The 20,715-nt window shown below is 48.7% G+C and overlaps 1 protein-coding gene across 2 annotated transcripts in view; it reads right to left on the reverse strand.

Annotated features, from left to right (window-relative positions):
* Positions 1-20,715, reverse strand: part of LOC119395603 (vacuolar fusion protein MON1 homolog A) — a 332,663-nt gene that overhangs the window by 117,062 nt on the left and 194,886 nt on the right. For both annotated transcript variants that reach the window (XM_049416693.1, XM_037662580.1), the window contains one exon: positions 12,556-12,676. In XM_049416693.1, coding sequence (XP_049272650.1) covers positions 12,556-12,676 — 121 coding nt within the window. The remainder of the gene's footprint in view (positions 1-12,555; positions 12,677-20,715) is intronic.

Genomic DNA, 20,715 nt, shown 5'->3' on the forward strand with positions numbered 1-20,715 from the left:
AGAAGCCTCCAAGGAACACAGATACGCTAAGCAGAGGGGTGAACCGGAAGATGATGTCGAAAGAAAATGGGATAACTTCTTAAGCTGTAGAAGGGAAGCATCCCATCTTATCAATGAAAAGATTAGAAGAAACAGGGCCCAGTGGTTGGCAGAAGTAAACAAGAAGGATAGGAAGGCAGCTGCAAAGTTCTGGAACCATCTCAACTCCCTGAGTAAGAAGACAAGCCTAGAGCAGAGGTTTATAACTACAGCTCAAGATGTCAGGCAAGAAGGGGATGAGGCAATGAAATATATAAGAACAATGATGACAGAAAAATTTAAAAAACATGGAAGCGCCATATGCACCCTAACGGACAAGGATAGAGCAAGTAGCGCAGTGGCTCCATTTGGACAACGAGAGTAGGAAAGGGCAGAGAAGAGAGTTCCTAGTAGCACATCAACAGGCCCTGACGGCATCCCAATTATGCTCATAAAGAAATTGGGTCCAAAGTCTAAGCACACATTAAGAGAGGCAGCGAGCAAAACAATAATGGATGGTGAAGTCCCCGATGGGTGGAAACTAAGCAGGATGAGCAAGATCTATAAAGGAAAGGGGGACAAAGCAGACATATATAAACAACAACCGCCCTATAACAGTGACATCAGTGGTTTACAGGCTGGTGATGCAAATTATAAAGGAAAGGCTGCAGGCATGGGTTGAGAATGAGGGGGTGCTGGGGGAACTGCAAAATGGGTTCCGGAAACATAGGAGGTTGGAGGACAATCTGTTCTCATTGACGCAGTGCATTGAAATTGCAGAAAAAGAGCACAGACCCCTGTGGCTGGCATTTCTGGATATCAAGGGAGCCTACGATAGTGTGATACAAGAGGACTTGTGGGAAATACTGGACACACTAGATGCGGAAGATGGAATAACTAATCTCTTAAAGGATATCTATAAAGGTAACAAGGTAGTTATAAAATGGGAAAAGCAGGTATCCAAGTCTATAGAGATACAACAAGGGCTGAGACAGGGGTGTCCCCTGTCACCCTTGTTATTTATGCTGTACCTAAGAGGATTAGAAGCCAAATTAGAAGAGAGTGGACTTGGCTTCAGCCTCTCTTTTGTCAAGCAAGGAAAACGCATTGAACAGTCATTATCAGCATTGATGTATGCAGATGATATACGCCTGGTGCGCACCGACGGAAGCGCCATAGGCGGCGAACTCAGTCATTACTCTCAGGAAAGCAAGCAGACGGCCGCCGTGGTTTTCTATGTCGTTGTATGTGTGTTTCCGCGTTGTTCACGTTTCCGTAGTGAAATGAGCAATGTTCGTCGAATGTCTGGTGGCCGAAACTTCAAGGGATGTCGAATAACAATTGCTGTAGAGCGGAGTGCTCAAACACCTACAAAAACACGCCCGGAACACGGTTTTACTCACCGCAAGGCCTCCTGAGCAAGAGTGACGGAAGCAATGAATCGCCGCTGTTCGTTGGCAAAGGTGAGCCGCTTCGTCATTGTGTGCTTCTTGTTCTGATGCTTTCGTTCTGCCATATCGGTGCTCGCTGGATGCACTCGATCATGTTGACACTGGTTGACGACCGAAATTATCAGCCTGAGCATGCGGTGGTTCGGTTCGACCGCCGTGCCCCCCAAGGGCACTTCGCTCAAACGTTCTATATTTCAGAAGTGTTGTAGTTCGGGCAAGTTGGTCGTCCATGAACTTAGCTTGTACTAGCGCGGCACATGTACCACGCTATTACAAGCTAAGTTCTATATTTATTATTTACAGAAACAGAAATGCAGCAATGGTTGACTTCAGAAAAAAGAAGTGATTGAGACGTCACCTTTGTAAACAAAACAAAGCGGATGTTCACCACGAGCTGCATCTCATAGCTGGGTCTTGTTACGCTGGTCTGCGCGACGCACCTTTCATATTCACCGGCATGACGATTCACTCCACGCGGACGTTCGTTCTCCTCCGCAGTCGGTCACCACATGTCTCCTCGGCGACCCTCTTCAAAGCTTGTCACTGCTCCTGCGGCGTCATCTCTTGATACTTTACTCACAGCACTAGATCATCAAACAACACGTCTTCTGCAGTCGAGCGAACGATGCTATCACTAGAACCCCATAACTTATTCGCTGACTGACTCCTCACTGGCTGAATCTGTTGTCTCCGTCGCCGCGCGCATGCATGGCCTGTATCGGATCGCGCCTGGGTTCGGGAAGGTGCATATGATTCGTCTGTGCGTAGCATAGCGAAAGCCAGGGAAAGGGCTAGATCCTCTCACCGATTCGTCTGCGAAATCAGATGGCGCCACGGCGCCGCTGGCGCTGCTTTACTTTCTCGAATATCCCAATGTTTCGCGTGCGTTGGCTATGTCGGTGGCGTCTTCTGCGGAGAGGGTAAGGGGCGCGCTTTCGGCGCCTTTTTATACTTATTTTTTCGATGCGCGCGTCTCTCGCGCACGGACCGTCGGCGCCAGGCTTTCATGCCGTCGTTCGAAATCGGCGACGTGCGCTTAGTTAAGCGCTCGTTTGTGACAAACATCGTGCACAAGTCCACTTTCGTAGAGGCCCGCGCCTTTCCAGCGCAGAATTAGTTGTCTGGCACCCGCACGAAGGGGAAATAGCAGCCGCCAATTTCATCCATCTCCCCACAGCAAAGCTGTGCAAAGCGCTGTCATCTGCTCGGCTTCCCGCACGTACTGTCGGCGGTGCCCGCAAGGTGGCTATCAGTGGCACCTCTATAGGCGGTGCACAAAGGCGTATACTAACCTGCTGGCCATGCACTCTTGATGTACAGTGCAACACGCTTTCTTCCCTTCTTTCTTTCTCTCTCTCCCTCTCTTTCTTTTTTTTTTTTCAGCACCCCATGGGATTACATTGTGCACTGAAGACGTGGTGACTAGTTTTATCCACTGGGCTAAACAAACACTGAAGTCTGGAGAAATAACCCATCCGTGTTTTGGCGGCTTAGGAATGTTTAGAGGCGCCACTTTTGACGAACATCGGAACTGACGTGAAACAACTTGATGTTTTTTTTTTCACAGATGGCGCCACCACCAAAAAATGTTTGCGAGATTTATTATTTCTTGAAAATCTTTGCTTTCAAGCACTGCTTCATAAAGTTAGTGAGTACTGGTAATTACAAGACACTACATGGTCCTGCTAATGTGCAATACTTGTTGTGAATTAGCCTCTAAAAGAAAAAAAAAGTAAATTTGCACGAGCCTGGCAAGCAGAAAAATGAGCTCAATTCACTGCTGTCCTACAAATTTTCTAATTAACTTACGACAATTTTCTCTTCATAGAAACCTAGAGAAATGCTTGCTCCTTGAAAATTGAAGATATCAGAGTTTCAGCTTGGATAGTTTTTTCCCTTCGTCGGTAATGCCTGACCAAGTAGAGCCATAAATTGCCGAATTGAAGTAGTAATAATTCATGAACTGATCATCAGAATAAAAAACAACTTCTCGTAGACATAAAGCACATTGTAGCCTGGAAACCCATTCAATATTGTTGTTATACACTGAACAGAAAAAAAGTTATTTACTCATGAACTTTCATTGTTTTGACTATTTTTATCGGAGCCTGGATCAATTTCTAATTGCTTTACTGGCAATATCTCTTCATAGAAACCGTGCATAGCGCTTCTTTAAAAGGCTCAGCAAATTTCATTTAGTTATGTTGAACAGTTTTGCCGCACTCGCAGTACAACGGAGGCTTGTACAGCAAAAATGCTGTTTTAGATGCCAGTGTAACGCCGTCAGAAGCACGAGCGCTCATGCTTCTGCCTGGTCGGTGTCTGCATTGGTCCTGCCTGTTTTCTGGGATTTCGTAAGTTTTTAAGCATTTATGCATTTATCTCTTGTGGTTAGGTCTTTTTAAACATTCCATGACTTGATTCAACGCGTGGGTTGCGGTCAAAAAGGCTTCTTTTATTTAATTTCATTGATATCGGCCATTGGCTGTTGCCCGGGGAGGCCATCATGGCGATTCTTGCAGGTATGTGCCACTGATAGTTTTCGGCTGACACATATTCCTACAATGTCTGTTGGAGACATTCCCAGTTCGGGAAGCTCGCCAACAGGGCAGGACATAGCTATTTCACCGCGCGGTGATGATGGCTTTCATGATTTTACAACGGACGAGGTCCTTAGCAATTTTACAAGTGATAATTTCGTTGGTCAGCAGGCGATTGCTAATGCAGATGGCGTGCCTACGGGACTTAGCTGCCAATCCCTTGGAGTTGACGTTGGTCTTTTGAAACTGTGGACGCAAGTAATGGAGCACCAAAAGAGAATTGAGAATATCCTTTTCGATGACAAGACCAAAGTTTCGAATAGCATTCGTGCTCAGGTGATTACGGAACTGAATGCAATTGTCAAGACGAGTGCAGAATTCCAGGCGGCTGCAGCATGGCGTGACAGTGTAGTGCAAGAACTTCGCCGCCAACTCGACGATGCCAGACGGGAGGCGGCGGACCTGAGGACACGTCTGGCTGTTGGGGCCTCTGGGATTCCGGTCCGGTCTTTTGCAGCCGTCGTGACTTCTGGCGTTGCGGTTGGCGCGCCAGCCGCGGCTGTCCCGGACACCTCGGATCGGGGTCTCGGAGCTCCGTACTTATCTGCTGTGGCCGGGCCTTCCCTTCAACAGATGCCGTTGCACGACTACAATGCCTTTCTCACACTGGTCGGTGAGTCGTCCTCTCCTGCTAAGGACGTACAATATAAACCCCATACAGGCTAACATCGGTCAGGTAACGACGAGGTTAGGCGTGACAGTTCTAGCTAAGACGAGAACTTCGTTAGATAATTTGAAGAGAGCCATAGATCAATGCTCAGTGACTAAGACCACCTTAACTATGAGAATTCCTCATAGCCTGTGTAACGCCGTCCGTCCGCACAAACGTGAGGCAACGCGCTTCCCTCGGCGCAGGTGTTGGAGCAGTGCCAAGTAGGTCACGCCGCAGCTGGGCATTGACGTCACGCTCCCCTCGCACGCTTCCCTCGCAGGTGCCCGCGTACGTCACTTTCTCCCTTACCCGCCGGAGCGCCCGCAGCTGCCGACTCCAACGCCCGCTCGCCTCCCGTGTCTGCGTTTCAAACAAAACGCTACACCGAGTTTCGCTTCAAACGAATCTTCCAGCGCTCACTGCAGCACCCGCGTTAGCGCCGTTCAACCCGTGACGCCACCTGTGCGCAACGCTGCTGCTTCGCATCCCTAAGTTCCCTTCGGGGAGATGGTCCAAATTTTTTTTGCTCACACTGTTTTCAGTGCCATGAAATAACGCTCCAGACTAGGTGAAAATACTAGTTGTCATTAGAAAGCGGAGAACGTTAACTTTCTAATGCAATACAACTTATATTCATCCATTGAGCAGAGAAAGCACAGTGCGCCAGTAAACAATAACTAAAATGTCGAGCGCTTGCCACTGGAGTGGGACCGCCACCTTAAACTCGCAGAAATAGCATTTGCCATGAGAACGAAAGTGAATTGCTTAAGAGGTTTCACTCCTGCTCAACTTAACTTGGGCAAAATTTGCAATATCTGCAGGACAATGTTTTTGCATCGGCGAATGCTATTCAAAAGCCTTTCATGAAGTTTGCAGGTGACCTAAAGCAAGAGGTTTACTGACGCGCTACAGCAGGCAAGGCATCACCTCGATGTATCATGTGTGGAAGAGGTAGAACAATACGACAAGCATCACCACAAAATAACCTTCCAGGTTGGAGACATGGTGCTGAAGCGGACACACCCCACTCAGCGATGTGTCGAAAGGTTTTGCAGCTTCCCTAGCTAACAGGCAGGATGGACCGTATAGAATCCAGAAATCCAGGCTTTAGGACCCAGAAATCCAGGCTTTCGTACATGTTGAAAGATTGCTTGACTAATCAAGTGTATGGCCCTATTCATGTCTCGGATCTTAAACCCTTTCATGCACAACAAGATGCAGCTGCTGGGGATCCAGACATCCCTCACCAGTGCTTGGCCGCGCAGTCACCAACACCACCTGTGTCCTCAGTGACGATGAAAAGAGGGGTTTGGGAAGATGATGCTAATTCCCTTCACCTGTGCTTGTACAGTCGATCCCAGATATATCGAACGCGGATATATCAAATTATTGGCTATATGGAAAAGTTGAGAAATCCCCTTGAATTTCCCATGCAAAAGTATGGGGCTGGTGTGCATGTATATTGAACTCCCGCACAGCGAAACATCCGCTATATCGAACGCTGCCCCGCGCCGAAGCCCAGAAAGTGCATTTTTCCTAACAAAGATTCATCATTTTTCGGCCGCATTCTTAGAAGTTCCAGTCCCTCGTCGCGCGCAGGTGACGAAATTGCGTTGCTCTAGTTCGTTGCGGAGCGCTTGTCAGTTCACCGGTATATTTGACGCGCGATCCGCAGGTTTTAATGCATGGGCTAGTGTTTTTCAAAGAGGCTGATTGCCGAGGGCACCAAAATGAGAATTCGAAGTGACTTGGCAGCCTTGTTGTAATGTTTGCATTCCCTTCCTTGTCCGTTCGCGCACGATGGCATGCGGGTCCGCAAAGCATGGCCTTCGAGATCCGCAACCTCGTGACGTCTTTTTAGTGTTTTCGGTTTTAAAATGCAGATCTCAGAGGCTACGCTTTTTTTTTTCGCATTTCTCGCCAAAGTAGTGGCTGCCTTCTACAAAGCCACAAGTGCCATCGGTATCGCCAACATGTCGACGGTGGAGAAATGTTTCTGTGTGCAGCGTTGTTTGCGTTGTCTCTTGTGGCATGTGTACTTCTCGCTCCGTTCTTGATAAATCGTCATTCGGGAGTGACTGGTGCTTGGAACAACATCAAGTAACGCACCGTCGCGCACTGTGTCCTTACGGGCCTTGGTGCCAGGTGACGACTTTGGGCGCGTCATGATCGCCGACTGCGGCGTACGGTGCGTCAGTGAATTTTGCGACTTATTAGCGTTTCCGGGCGCCGTATCGGACGGGGGCACAGCGAGTGACTTTATCGGTGCAGATAACGATGTACCTGTTTCTGATTGCATCGATGCCGAGATCATAGCTGACGTTGCCGATGCTGCGAAAATGGACCCATCCAGTTTGAAGATGCCATCCGCCGCTGCCACCGCCAAACCCTTTACCGCGCTACAGAGCTCGCATCAGCGTTCAGCGTCGATCACCGCTGTTGTGGTCGAAGGTGTTGAATTTACTTATCTGGAAAGCTTCAATGATATTGACGATGACTTGATAAATTCACGGCGCGCAAGAAGCAAGACAAGTTTATGGACTATTTGCATGCGAAATAAAGTGCGCTAACTTGCAAAAGAAGAAGTTCTCGCCTTGTTCTTTAGCATATGTGTGCGAATCGTTATGTTCGCCCTTTTTACGATTTAGGAAAACTGTATCGAGGCCTGCAGTGCTTTAATGAAAGCCTTAAATACGCATATTTCGAATTATCGATATATCGAACTATTTCGCGGTCCCCTTCGAGTTCGATATATCTGGGATCGACTGTATATTTTTTCCCGGTTCCATTTTCCATGAACATTTGGGGGAGGAGGAAATATTCGTAAGCCCTCCCAAAGTACAGTAGACTCTCAGTAAATGGAAATCTGTTAAACGGAACTGCTGCTTAAACGGAACAACTGCCTGTGGCATGATTGGTTTCGTGCTTGAATTCTGCAGCCCTGTTCCTCTCTCAGTAAACGGAACTCCTGTTAAATGGAACACATTTTCTTGGTCCCTTCAGGTTCCGTTTAACGAGAGTCTACTGTACACTGATGTATTGTTCGCCTCGTTGTTCTGTATAGGATGCTATACTTTTGTTGGTGTCGAGAAGAAAATGTGTACTGGTTTTTTTTGTCCTTCTCGCTACACTTTAGGATCCCTGTGGCCGGACTCTGTGGACTATCCTCTGGTCCCCACCCTGCCTTTTGGGGGAGGGGGGGGAATGTGGGAACCACGCACACCGACTATCTAGAGATAGCGCCATGTGTTGCACAGTGACGGTGCGTGTGGCCCATTAGCGCGCTTTGAAAGGGGCAGCCTGCACACTTCCCAGAGGAGAGGTGCCTTGACTGCCAAGAAGCACGGATGCTGCCACCCACGCTGGCGAATTGCTGCTGCCCGATCACGGTTGCCACCTCGCTGCTCCGTGTCACTGGGACGACCCTGCCATATGATTCATAGCAGTTTTGAATACCATATTTACTCGCATAATTTGCGCACCTTTTTTTCACGAATTTGGAGCTCCGAAAAGGGGGTGCGCAAATTACACGGAGATTTCGCGAGCACATCTGAAATAATGCACAATATATAGTCCTAACACGCGCAATATAATACATTAAAGACGAAAATAAATTATAGCGCAAACGAAGGGTTTTTAACAGAATTAGCACGTACTTTAACCAGTCAGATTCAGTCATGCACGGTCTAGTCAGAATCACTGGTTGAGAAGTCCGGCTGAGAATCATCGCCGCGGCCGCTGTCACCGCCCTCCCAAAGCGCGTCGGCCTTGGTTCCGTCAAGTGCGTTGAGGCGTCTTCTTGAAGCTCTTCGCGACAATGCTGGGAGTAACGAGGTGCCACGGCACGGCGATACCGGTGGGCCTAAGCTCTCGCACATATTTGAAAAGGTATTCTTCAACGGCAGGAAACTTTCCATGCTTCGGTCGCTCCTCGGAACGGTCTCCTTCCCGGTCTTGTATTAAAAAGCGAACTCTTCTGCGGCACGGTTCCCGTTTCCTTAGGCAAATTCTATAACAGTGAGCTTGAATTTTGCCGAATAGTTATTGTAGCCCAGCGCAAGAGAACAGTGAGAACGCAACTGGCTGATCGCGAAACCTAAACTTCCGAAATCAACGAAGGCTGCGTCGCAGCGCGGACGCAGAGGAGGGGGGTCAGCGAGGGGAAATGGCGCGACTGGCCCTCGCACGCCTCCGATGCAGAAAGTAGTACGTGCCGTGTTGCGTGCATGCATTCTCACGGCGGGAGAACGCTCGAACAGTTCCGACAACCAGTGAACAGGTTTGGGTGTTCGGGTACGGTTGATATGGTCTCGGTGGTTTCCGGAGAATAGAACGAAGTAATCGGAAGAAGGGACTTCGCACTCGCAGCCTGTCTTGTGTATGACTGCGCTCGCCTGCTCGGTGAGGGCCGCAGGGGCACGGCGTCTAAAGTTTCTCCGTGCGCGCGCGCCGGCGAGCTGGCTCGAGCGGGGCAGGGAGCGCAAAATATGCGAGTAAATATTTTTTTTTTAGCAAAGCTGGCTAAATATTAGGGGTGCGCAAATTATGCGAGGGCGCAAATTATGCGGGTAAATACGGTAAATTGTTGTTTGTTGCGATTTGAAGCCTCCGTCATCCTTGCTTTAACTACGGACGGGACGCAGCAAGCCCAATACCTACAAGTGTCACCAGGGAAAGGTATTTAGGCCACAAAAAAAAGTGACATTTGTAAATTCAAGGTTTTTCAAGGTCTTCAAGAAACCAGGCCAATCTTGATTAATAAATTATCCTAGAGGAACCTTTCTAAAAAGCTGCAGTTATAGCCAAGTTGCACACATACAAAAGAAGAAATTTTCGCTGTGTATTGCCTCTCTGCTCGGATATAATGCCACTTTCCAAGCACCGTTATGTGTGATCATTTAAAAAAGCGCATTATCAAGAAATACGAAAGGAGAAATACAGGTGCTTGCATGTTACATTTTGTACGTTCTGTAATGCAGAGAAACAAGAGACAACGCCCGTTCGCTGGGCGGCTGTTCTTATTCTGCCTCGTCTTTTTCTTCTATGCCCAAGCCGATCGTGCTCCCGTGCCCTGTGCCGTTCTTCATCATTACACTCGGCCACGCTGCAAGTATGGCATCCTGTCAACAATGTCTTGTCTGTAGCCGTCCTGGACACTTCACCGTCATTTGCAGCACTACTGTCTGGTGGTCTGCACTGGCTGCACCTCAGTGGTCGGTCTTTCCAATGCTGCAGCCTGTCTAGACGTTCTTTCAAAGACAACTCAGGAGGGCGGCATTGGCTGTGCCGTAGTGGTCGCTGCACGCTCAGCTGACAATTTTGTTGCAACAGTTTGGGGCGCTGGTCTCCATCCCTGTTTGTGTGCTGGGCAGGCAAATACTTGCACAGCGAAGAATGCGTACAAGCTTGGACAAACTGCGGAGCGTGGTCATGACTCGACGTAGCAGCGTCTGCGTTGCTGTCCCTGCAATCGTTAGTTCTGCTGTAACAAGGACAAAAGGTGGTCTCTGGTGTCTCCGTACCGCGTCCGTACACGTGAACGCGCCCGTAGCTTCGTTCCACGTCGAAATTCTTGAAGCTTTCTGAAGGCATCTCACTATTTTGTTCGAGCTGGTTGCCGTTTAACCGGTCGGTGGCGGAACCCATGACGGCTTCGTCTTGATCCGCGCGGCGCTCAGGTGGTATGCCAGGTGTCAGAGTAAAGCACTTGCCGTCGTCAGCAGACTCGCACGTGGGGCTGCCGGAATGGTCGATACTGGCTCCATCGGCCTGGAGCGCAAGGCTTCCGGAATGGCCGATGCCGGCTACGGCTGCTCGGGTCACATCGATGGTCTCCGTATTGGCTTCCTTGAGCGAAGCGTACTCACCCTCGGCCAGTGACTGCCGTGAAGCCAGCAGATGTTTGTCTGACTGGTCACAGAAGGTGCTTTTGGTATCAGCAGCCACTTCGGGTTGTGGTCTGTCGACTTGGGACCTTTGGGTCGATGTAGTACTTGGAGTCAAGCGGCTGAGGTTGACTCCAGAAGAATCTACGGTGAGGCGAACTTCGCCAGAGAGGAGGTAGTCAGCCCCTAGGATCATATCAGCGGGCAGGTCCTCGAAGACGGGAACGCCGGCAAGGAACTTGCTCCCGGCTTCGGTTTGGAGGTGCAAGTCTAGCGCCCCGACAGGAAATGCGCAACCACCGAGGCCACACAGGGGTGCCTCAGGCCATGGTTCGAGGTTCGCTGGGGCATGGCGTCGGTGCAGCGCAGTGCGTGGAGCGCCAGTTTGCACAAGAGCCGTAAGCTCGCCAATTCCGAGGACGTGGACCTGTACGGTTAGAAGCAGCCGTGTTTGGTGGTGTGTGGCGTGATGTCATGGATCTGGTGGTGTAATGTCTATCCGGCCACCGAAATTCGGCGGCAGGTCCTTTCTATGGAATGGTGATGAGAAGAGGAGTCCGGTGTTCGGTCGTGGGCAGGCTACCAAGCTGCATGTCAATGAGTTGCAGTGTGCAGTTGTAGACTCGAGGAGGTTCCCCTCCTGAGCTGCGTCATCGGTATGTGTCTGATTCAACATGCAGGTGTCATGGCAAATCCTGCCGAAAACAGCAATGAGCCTGCCACTCCATTCGGTCCAGGAACGTTGCTTCACACCTTCATACTTGTGCCATGCCTCGGCACCACCACGAAGGCGGTCTATAGCCACCAGCCATTTTTGGTTGTCGTGCCAGGCATGGCAAGAGCCGAAAGAATTGATGGCCTCAATCCACAGGACAGCGTCATCCTGGAATCCTCGGAACTCCGGCACTGCCCAAACAGCCGATGATGAAGCGGTAGATGAGAACACGGAGTTGGTCAACGCCGGGACATCGAGCTGCTTAGACAGTTGCGTGAAAGCATGCAAGACATCCACGACTTTGTCGGGTGCGGCGCCCGATGAGCAGGAAATCACGTCCGCGGAGTATGCGGCGGTCGCAATACTCACGCCGGCGAGATCCATGGCCAAGGGAGCGTGGACGGCGTCTCTTGGCGGCTCAGATGTTGGTAGAGTCTTTGCTACTCGATCCACGCCTTTCGAAGCGTGAACTGCGTTTCCAGAAAAGAGCCCGTGCGCCGTCAGGTCGTGAACTGGTAGCGCGGCGTCTGTAAACTGAAGCAAAGCTGCCGAGAAGGCCTGGACGCCGTCCCCAGACGATGCTATCAGCGCCGGCAGGTTGACAGGGACTGAGGAGGCATGGACGCCGTCCCGGAACTGCGCTTGGTGCGGCGGCAGGTAGGCGGTTTCCATGGCCACCGAAGACGCACGAGCACAGGCGGTGTGGGCCTTAAGGCTTCATTTTCGACGACTGCGCCATTGTAATGCAGAGAAACAAGAGACAACGCCCGTTCGCTGGGCCGGCTGTTCTTATTCTGCTTCGTCTTTTTCTTCTACGCCCAAGCCGATCGCGCTCCCGTGCCCTGTGCCGTTCTTCATCATTACAGTTCGTATTTTGTTCATGTGTCGTTTAGGTAATCACAAACAGGTAGCTAGACCAAGTTATCGACCCTTACGCAAAAATTTTTGCATACTGACAATTGGAGACCCATCAAAACCCCCTTGTCGGATAAGATCAGGGTGTTTCGCTGGATCCATGCATCATGCACTAGGGCACAGCTGTAAGTCCAAACAAGGCAGAAGTTTAGGAGAAGATGGAGGCTTCAAAGATGGATATTCTTGAACATGAAATGTTATTGGACCAATGTTTCAACAAGGCCATATGTTGAAACGTTGGCTCCAGCAAAACCCCACGTTCAAGTATAATCAGGTGTGTGTAAGTACCAAATATGAATGGACAACACATGGCGCCCACCTCAGCAATCTTGCGTCGGCACTCCTGTAGAGGAAAGAAGAGGTCACGGTCCACAGTGAGAAGCAGCAGACACGCAGGGCTGCCCTCTGCCAGGTACGACACGTGGGCATGCAGGAACCCACTGCACAACAGCACTCTGCCATTACCACATGCAGCACACAGCTGTCCTACATTCCTACACACTCATTTCTAAATACACAGCTCTTAATTGGCACATCACTGATGCAACAATTGCTGATAGCTTTTAGATTGGGCAAAGATACTAAACTTAATGCCTGGATAAAGAGTACAACAGAGGCGGACTGAGATACTTTTCCCAGCTTTAACTCTGGCTGAAGTCCTTGTTCTATATACATTCAAACCTCATTATAACTAAGTCACATCCGCCACGAAAATAGCTTTGTTACATCCGCAAATTCGTTATACACTTTTATTTGTAACACTGTAGCTATGACAAGACTATTCTTCATTTACTTCGTTATAACCAATAATTTGTTATATCTGTGTTCGTTATATCGAGGTATGAGTGCATGTCATACGATTACTATTTCATGCAGTAGCGTTAAAGGCCAACTCCGGTGATTTTTCAAGGTCAATGGATCTTAATAAAATTTGCTGGGTACGTTCCTTTGCACGTTTGTCATTTATGCCAAATGACAAGCTGTAGAGATACGCAGTGTTTACAAATGAATTTTATTGATTACCTCGAATCGCCCAACTGGCTTCCCACAATTATTGGCAACACTGTGTGTGTGACGTCATTTATGGCAAAGCAATGGAAGTGACGGAAACGATGTGCCGCTATAGCGTCTGCTATCCTCAAGGCAACGATTGTGTGTCTTTGCCCACGCTTTCTTGGTTAGGCATGCGGATTTCAGTGCTTTGTGGAAGGGCGTGCGAGGATGGCAAGTGGTGTTGCATTGCGGGCTGCACACGATTCCCCATATATTTACCCTAATAGTCACTAAGCACTCGCAGCTAACGATTACCCTTCATCTCGATATTAGAGTGTTTTAGCTAGGAGCGCTGGTTTACCACATGAAAAGTACTGTAGTACTGTACCGGCTGTAGAGTGCACATGTGCAAATTTTACCATACGGAAACACTTTCCATAACGTATATTGGTGTCACCGTGACCGGGTCCATCCGTATAAGGTAAGCTGCGCATCATGCAATAGGTGGCTAATTGGCTTATATTACATCTCATTGATCCTACAGTCGCAATGTCAAAAGCCGCTACCCATAAACTTACACATTCTTCCTATAACAATATAAAAAATTTTGTTTGTCCATAAACTACTTAGCATTAGCATTTTACCAAATTGTGGCAGCCACAAACTTCAGCTTGAGTGGCCTGGACAGGTGGTGCCATCTGATGGTGTAGTGCACAACCAGGCAAGCGCATAAATAAACAAGTGTGTTCTACATCTTCAACGAGTAATGGCGATTCTAGTTGACCTCCAAATGCATCCGTATTGCAGCTGTCATCGTCAGATAGCTCCGTGGTCCTTGTGTGGTGTGGTCACCTTTCCACTGTGCGTCTTCTCTTCGTGGCTTTCACAGCTTTCATACTTCACGATGGTGTGATTGGCATGCCTTGCATGATTTCCAGTTTTTACCATCTCATATGTCACGCGAAGACAGTACTGCTTGGTAGGGTTTTGGTATTGGTGTTGCGCTTTGTTGCTTATTTGAAATTATTTTCGAACTTGCTGAGCATTTCCACTATCGGGCTCATGACAGGGACATCAGAGCACAATTACTTTAACATAGTAAAAAAATCGCCGGAGTTGGTCTTAAAGAGCTCGTTTCGCAGAAATTCTGGTGTTGGTGTTGGTTGCGAGCCAAAAATCGGCGGTGTCCATTAGTGAAAAATTGCGAAAAATGACAATAATAAAATTCATGAGTTCAAGCTGAAAGGAAACCCAGGCCTTCTGCATGGCAAGCAGGTGTCCTGCCACAGAGCCACGCCAGTGCTTGAAAATCGTTCAGAAGAAGATCCTGTGCAAATGTCATGTAGTGCAAGGAGTCATGTTAGCACATGTAAAATAGCATGGAAGAAAGGTAAAATCGCCCGAGGTGTCACACCATCTAAACTGCACAATGAGTGGGTGGTTTAACCCTTTAAGATGCCACCTATGAAGAAATGTCTGTAAATGCGTCAAATTAATACAATGTTATTTAAAGGCACTCGATGATATATTGCAACAAAAATAATGTCGTAATATGTTAATTTTATGTGTGTTATGGTGATCATTTCTAATTATCATGTAATTAAATATTTATATTTTTTTAATCCATTCATGCTCTGTTTCTGCATAAATAGAATTTAATCTCAGGCTAGAAATATAGTGCAAATTCATTTTGGGTAATGTCCATGTTGAGCAAAGAAAAATTATACTTTTGACGCAGGTCGTGGGAAGCAGCACGTCGAACAACTCGTCGAATATAGTAGTGCCTTCAGCAAATTGATCATATGCAACAGTACGCTGCAAAATGAAGTTAAATGAAGACAAATTTACTATGCACTAGGTTCAATTCATCCAAAGCTCAATGTATCTTGCTCTGTCTTAGCCCCTAGTCAATACAAATAGCAAAAACAAGTGGTGCACACAATTGTGTACATAGCGCCTCAATGGGTTAAAGGCTCACTAATTACAAAGCACTCAGGCATAATGAACTATCATTAGCAACCGTATCAACAAAGTGTGCAGATCAGCAAGAGCACATAATGGCTTATGGATACGCAGTGGGTACTTTGCTTATTTGCATAGTGATGAATTAGTATGGTGTAGTGTGTCCTTTGCAACTGTACTTACAGTAGGCATTATAGGATGGCTCAAAGCGGTGATGAGTTCCTCTACTCAAGAAACGATAGAGGTATCCAGTGAAAGTGAAGCCAGTCTAGCCAATGAGAAGACAGTGAAAACGAGGCCTGATTAAACTATCACATGTTTTGAAGGCGAAGCTCAAGTGCCGTCCTAGCTTTTTGCAGAGCTCAATGTAAGCTACATAAACTCCACAGCCGTGACTACGCTTATGTTTTTTTCCAACCCACACACTTCACAAATAATATGCAAAGCAACTTACAAATGATGCATCAATTCAAGCCCCTCACATCATGACGCATGAAATTGTGTACAGGCAAATAAGTTCTGCAGAATTTCAACAATATAGAGCAAAAAAACTGCCATATGACCGTTTGACTTTTCAGAATAAAAAACTCAGTCAATTCCATGGCGTCAACCTGCCCCGAGAGAGGGTAGGGTGCACAGTCGGAATGGTGCCCCTCACAGGCTTGATCTCCAGGAGAGGGCAGTGCGGTGCAGGGTAGAGCTGCACAGTGGTGGCCCTCACGAGTTTGATCTCGGAGAGAGAGCAGGTTGGTGCAGGGCGGTGTTGTGCTGTCGGGACGTTGTCCTTCACTATCTCGGGCGTTGAAACAGGGCAGGACAGCGCAGCAATAAAACTTCTTCTCGGGCTAGTTGGTGTTGTATCCCAGACGTCATATTTTTAGCGCAAACAGGAAGAAAAAGAACGAACTGGCTGAGAAGAGGAGAAGACAGTGCACAGGGCAAGTGCTAAACATCAACTGGCTTTATTTAGGAAAGAAAACCACGGAAAAGACAGATCACCTAAAGCGCATGCGCGCAGCCGTAGCATAGCTAATCAATCATCGACCTGAATAGTCTGAACTCGTTGTCGTACAAATGTATAGACGTGTCACTAATACACTCGGTGCCCTTGCTCTTAATATAGAAAGCTTCCAGCAACTCCCTTCCCAAGGTATCACCACCCCTACCCAGAATCTTGATCTCGCTTAGCCGCGGTGCACACGTGCAGGCTGAACAATGGACCGGCAAATGCGCATTACTACCATTTTTCAACGACAACTCACGTTCCCGCGCACGATCATTGATGCACCTCCCGGTTTGACCTATGTAGGTCTTCCCACATGATAGTGGTATGGCATACACCACGCCTATTGCGCACCTCAAGTACGGCCTGGCATGGTTCTTTTTGCATCCATGCTTCTCTTTTTCATCGCATACGCGTGCACACAGGCCACCCAGTTTCTGAGGGGCACAGAACACGACAGAAACTCCGTGCTTGCTGGCGACCTTCTTAAGGTTGTGGGACATCCTGTGGATATGCGGTACCACTTCAGGTCTCCGCCTGTCTCGTGCTTCAATGGCAATTTGCGGTTTCATGCCTCTCGTCTTCTTCAGGATGCTTTGGAAAACTGCACCAATGACCGCGCACGGATAACCAGCCGCCCGTAGCCTCGCTAATTGAACCTGAATGCTGTCCTGCATTGTGTGCGTACACGACTTCACCAGAGCAGACTCGAGGCAAATCTTCGCAATACCCCTTTTCACTAAGTTAGAGTGCGCCGAATCATAAGGCAACAAATCTTTTTGCGCACGTGGGTTGTATTGCCAACAAACATGGTCTTCTCTAAGACGTAATTTCAAATCTAAAAACTGTATGAAAACATCTGATGGCAGTTCATGAGTGAAGTTCAAGCCATGCCCATGTTGGCCTGTGCGCACGCGTATGCGATGAAAAAGAGAAGCATGGATGCAAAAAGAACCATGCCAGGCCGTACTTGAGGTGCGCAATAGGCGTGGTGTATGCCATGCCACTATCATGTGGGAAGACCTACATAGGTCAAACCGGGAGGTGCATCAACGATCGTGTACGGGAACATGAGTTGTCGTTGAAAAATGGTAGTAAATGCGCATTTGCCGGTCCATTGTTCTGCCTGCACGTGTGCACCGCGGCTAAGCGAGATCAAGATTCTGGGTAGGGGTGGTGATACCTTGGGAAGGGAGTTGCTGGAAGCTTTCTATATTAAGAGCAAGGGCACAGAGTGTATTAGTGACACGTCTATACATTTGTACGGCAACGAGTTCAGACTATTCAGGTCGATGATTGATTAGCTATGCTACGGCTGCGCGCATGCGCTTTAGGTGATCTGTCTTTTCCGTGATTTTCTTTCCTAAATAAAGCCAGTTGATGTTTAGCACTTGCCCTGTGCACTGTCTTCTTCTCTGCCTCTCCTCTTCTCAGCCAGTTCGTTCTTTTTCTTCCTGTTTGCGCTAAAAATATGACGTCTGGGAGGACAGTGCAGGGCACAGCTGCACAGTCTGGGTGCTGCCCTCACAAACATGATCTCTGAGAGAGGGCACATTGGTACATGGCAGAGCTGCACAGTCAGGGTGGCGCCCCTCAGAAGCCTGATCTCCAAGAGAGGGCAGATTTGTGCAGGACAGTGCTGTGCTGTCAGGACGCTGTCCTTCACTATATTGTTCGTTGGGAGAGAGCAGGACGGTACAGGGCAGAGCTGCACAGTCTATACTCGCGGACAACTTTTCTTGGCAATGAAGGGAAGGCTAGAGAGCCGAACTACGCGTGTGCTACCGCTGACGATTATAGTCCCACAATTGCGTCCGTGTTTTCTGCGCGAGAATAAAAAAACAACATTACTTTATTTTCTACGGGGCGCTGTTTGAAAAGAGGGTCAGCGCGCACCAAGGAGATATTTATATTTCTTTTGCTTTATGCAGTGTCATTTCGTGCTTTTGCACCTGTGAAAACGTCGCACCTTTTACGTGCACCTCAAAGTCAAAATGGCGTCTTCGTCTTCAGGTGAGCGCTCATCACCCTCCAGCTCTTCCGACGACTCGCCGAGGGAGCTCGTGACGAATTTCACTAACAAATGGCTGTGTAAGCCTGCGGCGGCCGCTCGAATAATCAAATGGCCGTCACAGGAGGTAGGGAAGGTTCACAAACCAAAACTAAGTTCGAAACGCGCGCCGAACCGGACTACTTCGCGGAGCAGTACATGTGCAGTAGCTCCGCCCCCGTAGCCTTTCCTTCATTGCCAAGAAAAGTTGTCCGCGAGTATGGGTGGTCACAAATTTGACCTCCAAGAGAGGGCAGCTCGGTGTAGGGCAGAGCTGCTGAGTCAGGATGAAGCCCCTCACAAGCTTGATGTCCGAGAGAGGGCAGGTGCAGGGCAGTGTTGTGCTGTCGGGATGTTGTCCTTCACACTCTCGGTCGTTGATAGAGGGCACTTTGGTGCAGGGTAGAGCTACACAGTCAGGGTGGTGCCCCTCACGAGCTTGATCTCTGAGAGGGGGCAGGTTGGTGCAGGGTAGAGCTGCACAGTTAGGATGGTGCCCTTCACAAGCTTGATCTCCAAAAGAGGGCAGGTTGGTGCAGAGTAGAGCTGCACAGTCAGGGTGGTGCCCCTCACAAGCTTAATATAGGTGTGAAGGTGTGAAGCGGGTGCTATCCTGTCGGTGGTATGGGGCAGACGACGTCAGAGGTGGCGAGGACCAGGGAGAATTGCAGTAACGGGCTAGATGGCCGATACAACGGCAGTGAAAACAAATTGGTCGATTGCCGGCAGTCTTGCAAGCTGCAGGGTCATGAGAGCGGGCCGGAAACCGCTGCTCGGGATAGGACGAGGGTGGACGCCATGAAGTTTGCCGTGGGCTGGTCACAGTGCACACAGAGTGAATGCCTATGCTGGCGAGTTCCTGAAGGACGATGGCTTGAACCATGGGCGCAGTGATCGACGTCGTATCACTGGCACCGTTGTAAGCTGGAGCAAGGGCTATGGCCTCAAGTTCGCGGCGTGCAATTTGAGTGACGTGGTCTGGAGAAACTGAAGCTGGTGGTTGCATTCTGATCTTCGCAAGACAACGTTGCAGCCATGTTGGGAAGCCGGGCAAACACGCTGTCAATCACCGGCTCTTAGCTTGCTCAAAGCGCTGGCACTCCTTTATAATGGCGTCCACTGTGGAATAATTCTTGCATATTAGAAGATTGAAGTTGTTGTCAGCAATCCCCTTAAGAATGTGCCCAACTTTGTCGGCCTCTGGCATTGGCTTCGCGACACAATGATATCACATCTTCTATGTACGTGACGTACGATTCTGTCGATGTCTGCGCCCAAGACGTGAGCATTTTGTTCGCGGCCATCTTTCGTGCAAAGGGCTTCCCAAACAAGTCCAACATTTTCTGTTTGCACGTTGCCCAACTCCCGAGTTCAGTTTCGTGGTTCTCATACCACACTTTGGCAGTTCCCTTGCGGTAGAACATCAGGTTGGCCAGCATAAGAGTCGGGCCCCATCGGTTGCGAGTACTCACACGTTTGTACTCTGCCAGCCAATCCTCAACGTCCACCACATCAGAATCGCCGGAACCGCTAAACGTGCCAGGATCCCGCAGTTGTTCGAGCACGACCGTTGGTGTCGCAGGTGCAGATGCAGTTGCCGCATCACCTTCATCCTGAGAGACACTAGGTGCAGATGCACACGCCGTATCTTCCGCCACATGTTTTTGCAGAAAAGCCCCTTAAACGACAGCCACTGTGGAGTTCTGTTGCGATGTGTGTCGTACCCAACAGCTCCACCAAATGTGACGGAAGCGAGATGTAGATTTAATAGATATTTACACCAGTGAATCGGCAGCCAATACAATATGCCTGATGAGCCCCACGCGCAAGCGTTTCATGCTTACTCGTCTTCTTTATCTTCGGAGAGCCTATGTCGCGCCGTAACAATATTTTGGTGGTTTGTTCAAATGCATCTTAAGAACACAGTGTTAATGTCAAATTCAGTGTTAAGAACATGCTTGTACCTCAGCTGCTGTCTTTGACTGTACGGGGGCGAAGGACTCCCTCAAGCCATTCTTAAATGGCTTTTTCCTTTGCCTCCGATCACACGTGCTGTGATGAAACAATAAAATAATCATAAAATAATAATAATAAAGTGTGGCTGTGTTGTCCCATAACCAGGCCGCTACTTTATCGGCCGTCTTGCACCAATCCTTAAAGTGTACACAGCACACAACTGCTGTTTTGTACTGTTTGCCTCTGTCACGTGGAAAGATGTACACCGGCACCGGTGCATTAACACATGACTTTAGGAACACAAAGGGTCACTAACAAACAACATTCATTCACACGTTACAGGGCATCACTTGAAATGTGGTTGCCACCCTTTTCAGTGAAGTAGAGATACTTTCAAATCATAGGGATCAGCTGACCAGAGAAATCACTGGAGCTTTCCATATCAGTAAACGAAAAGAGGATTTGTGAAATCGTTGAATGACACAGAACACAGAAGAGGAAGAAACTAGGGGTGT

Source organism: Rhipicephalus sanguineus, chromosome 6 (assembly GCF_013339695.2).
Source record: "Rhipicephalus sanguineus isolate Rsan-2018 chromosome 6, BIME_Rsan_1.4, whole genome shotgun sequence".
Lineage (NCBI taxonomy): Eukaryota > Metazoa > Arthropoda > Arachnida > Ixodida > Ixodidae > Rhipicephalus > Rhipicephalus sanguineus.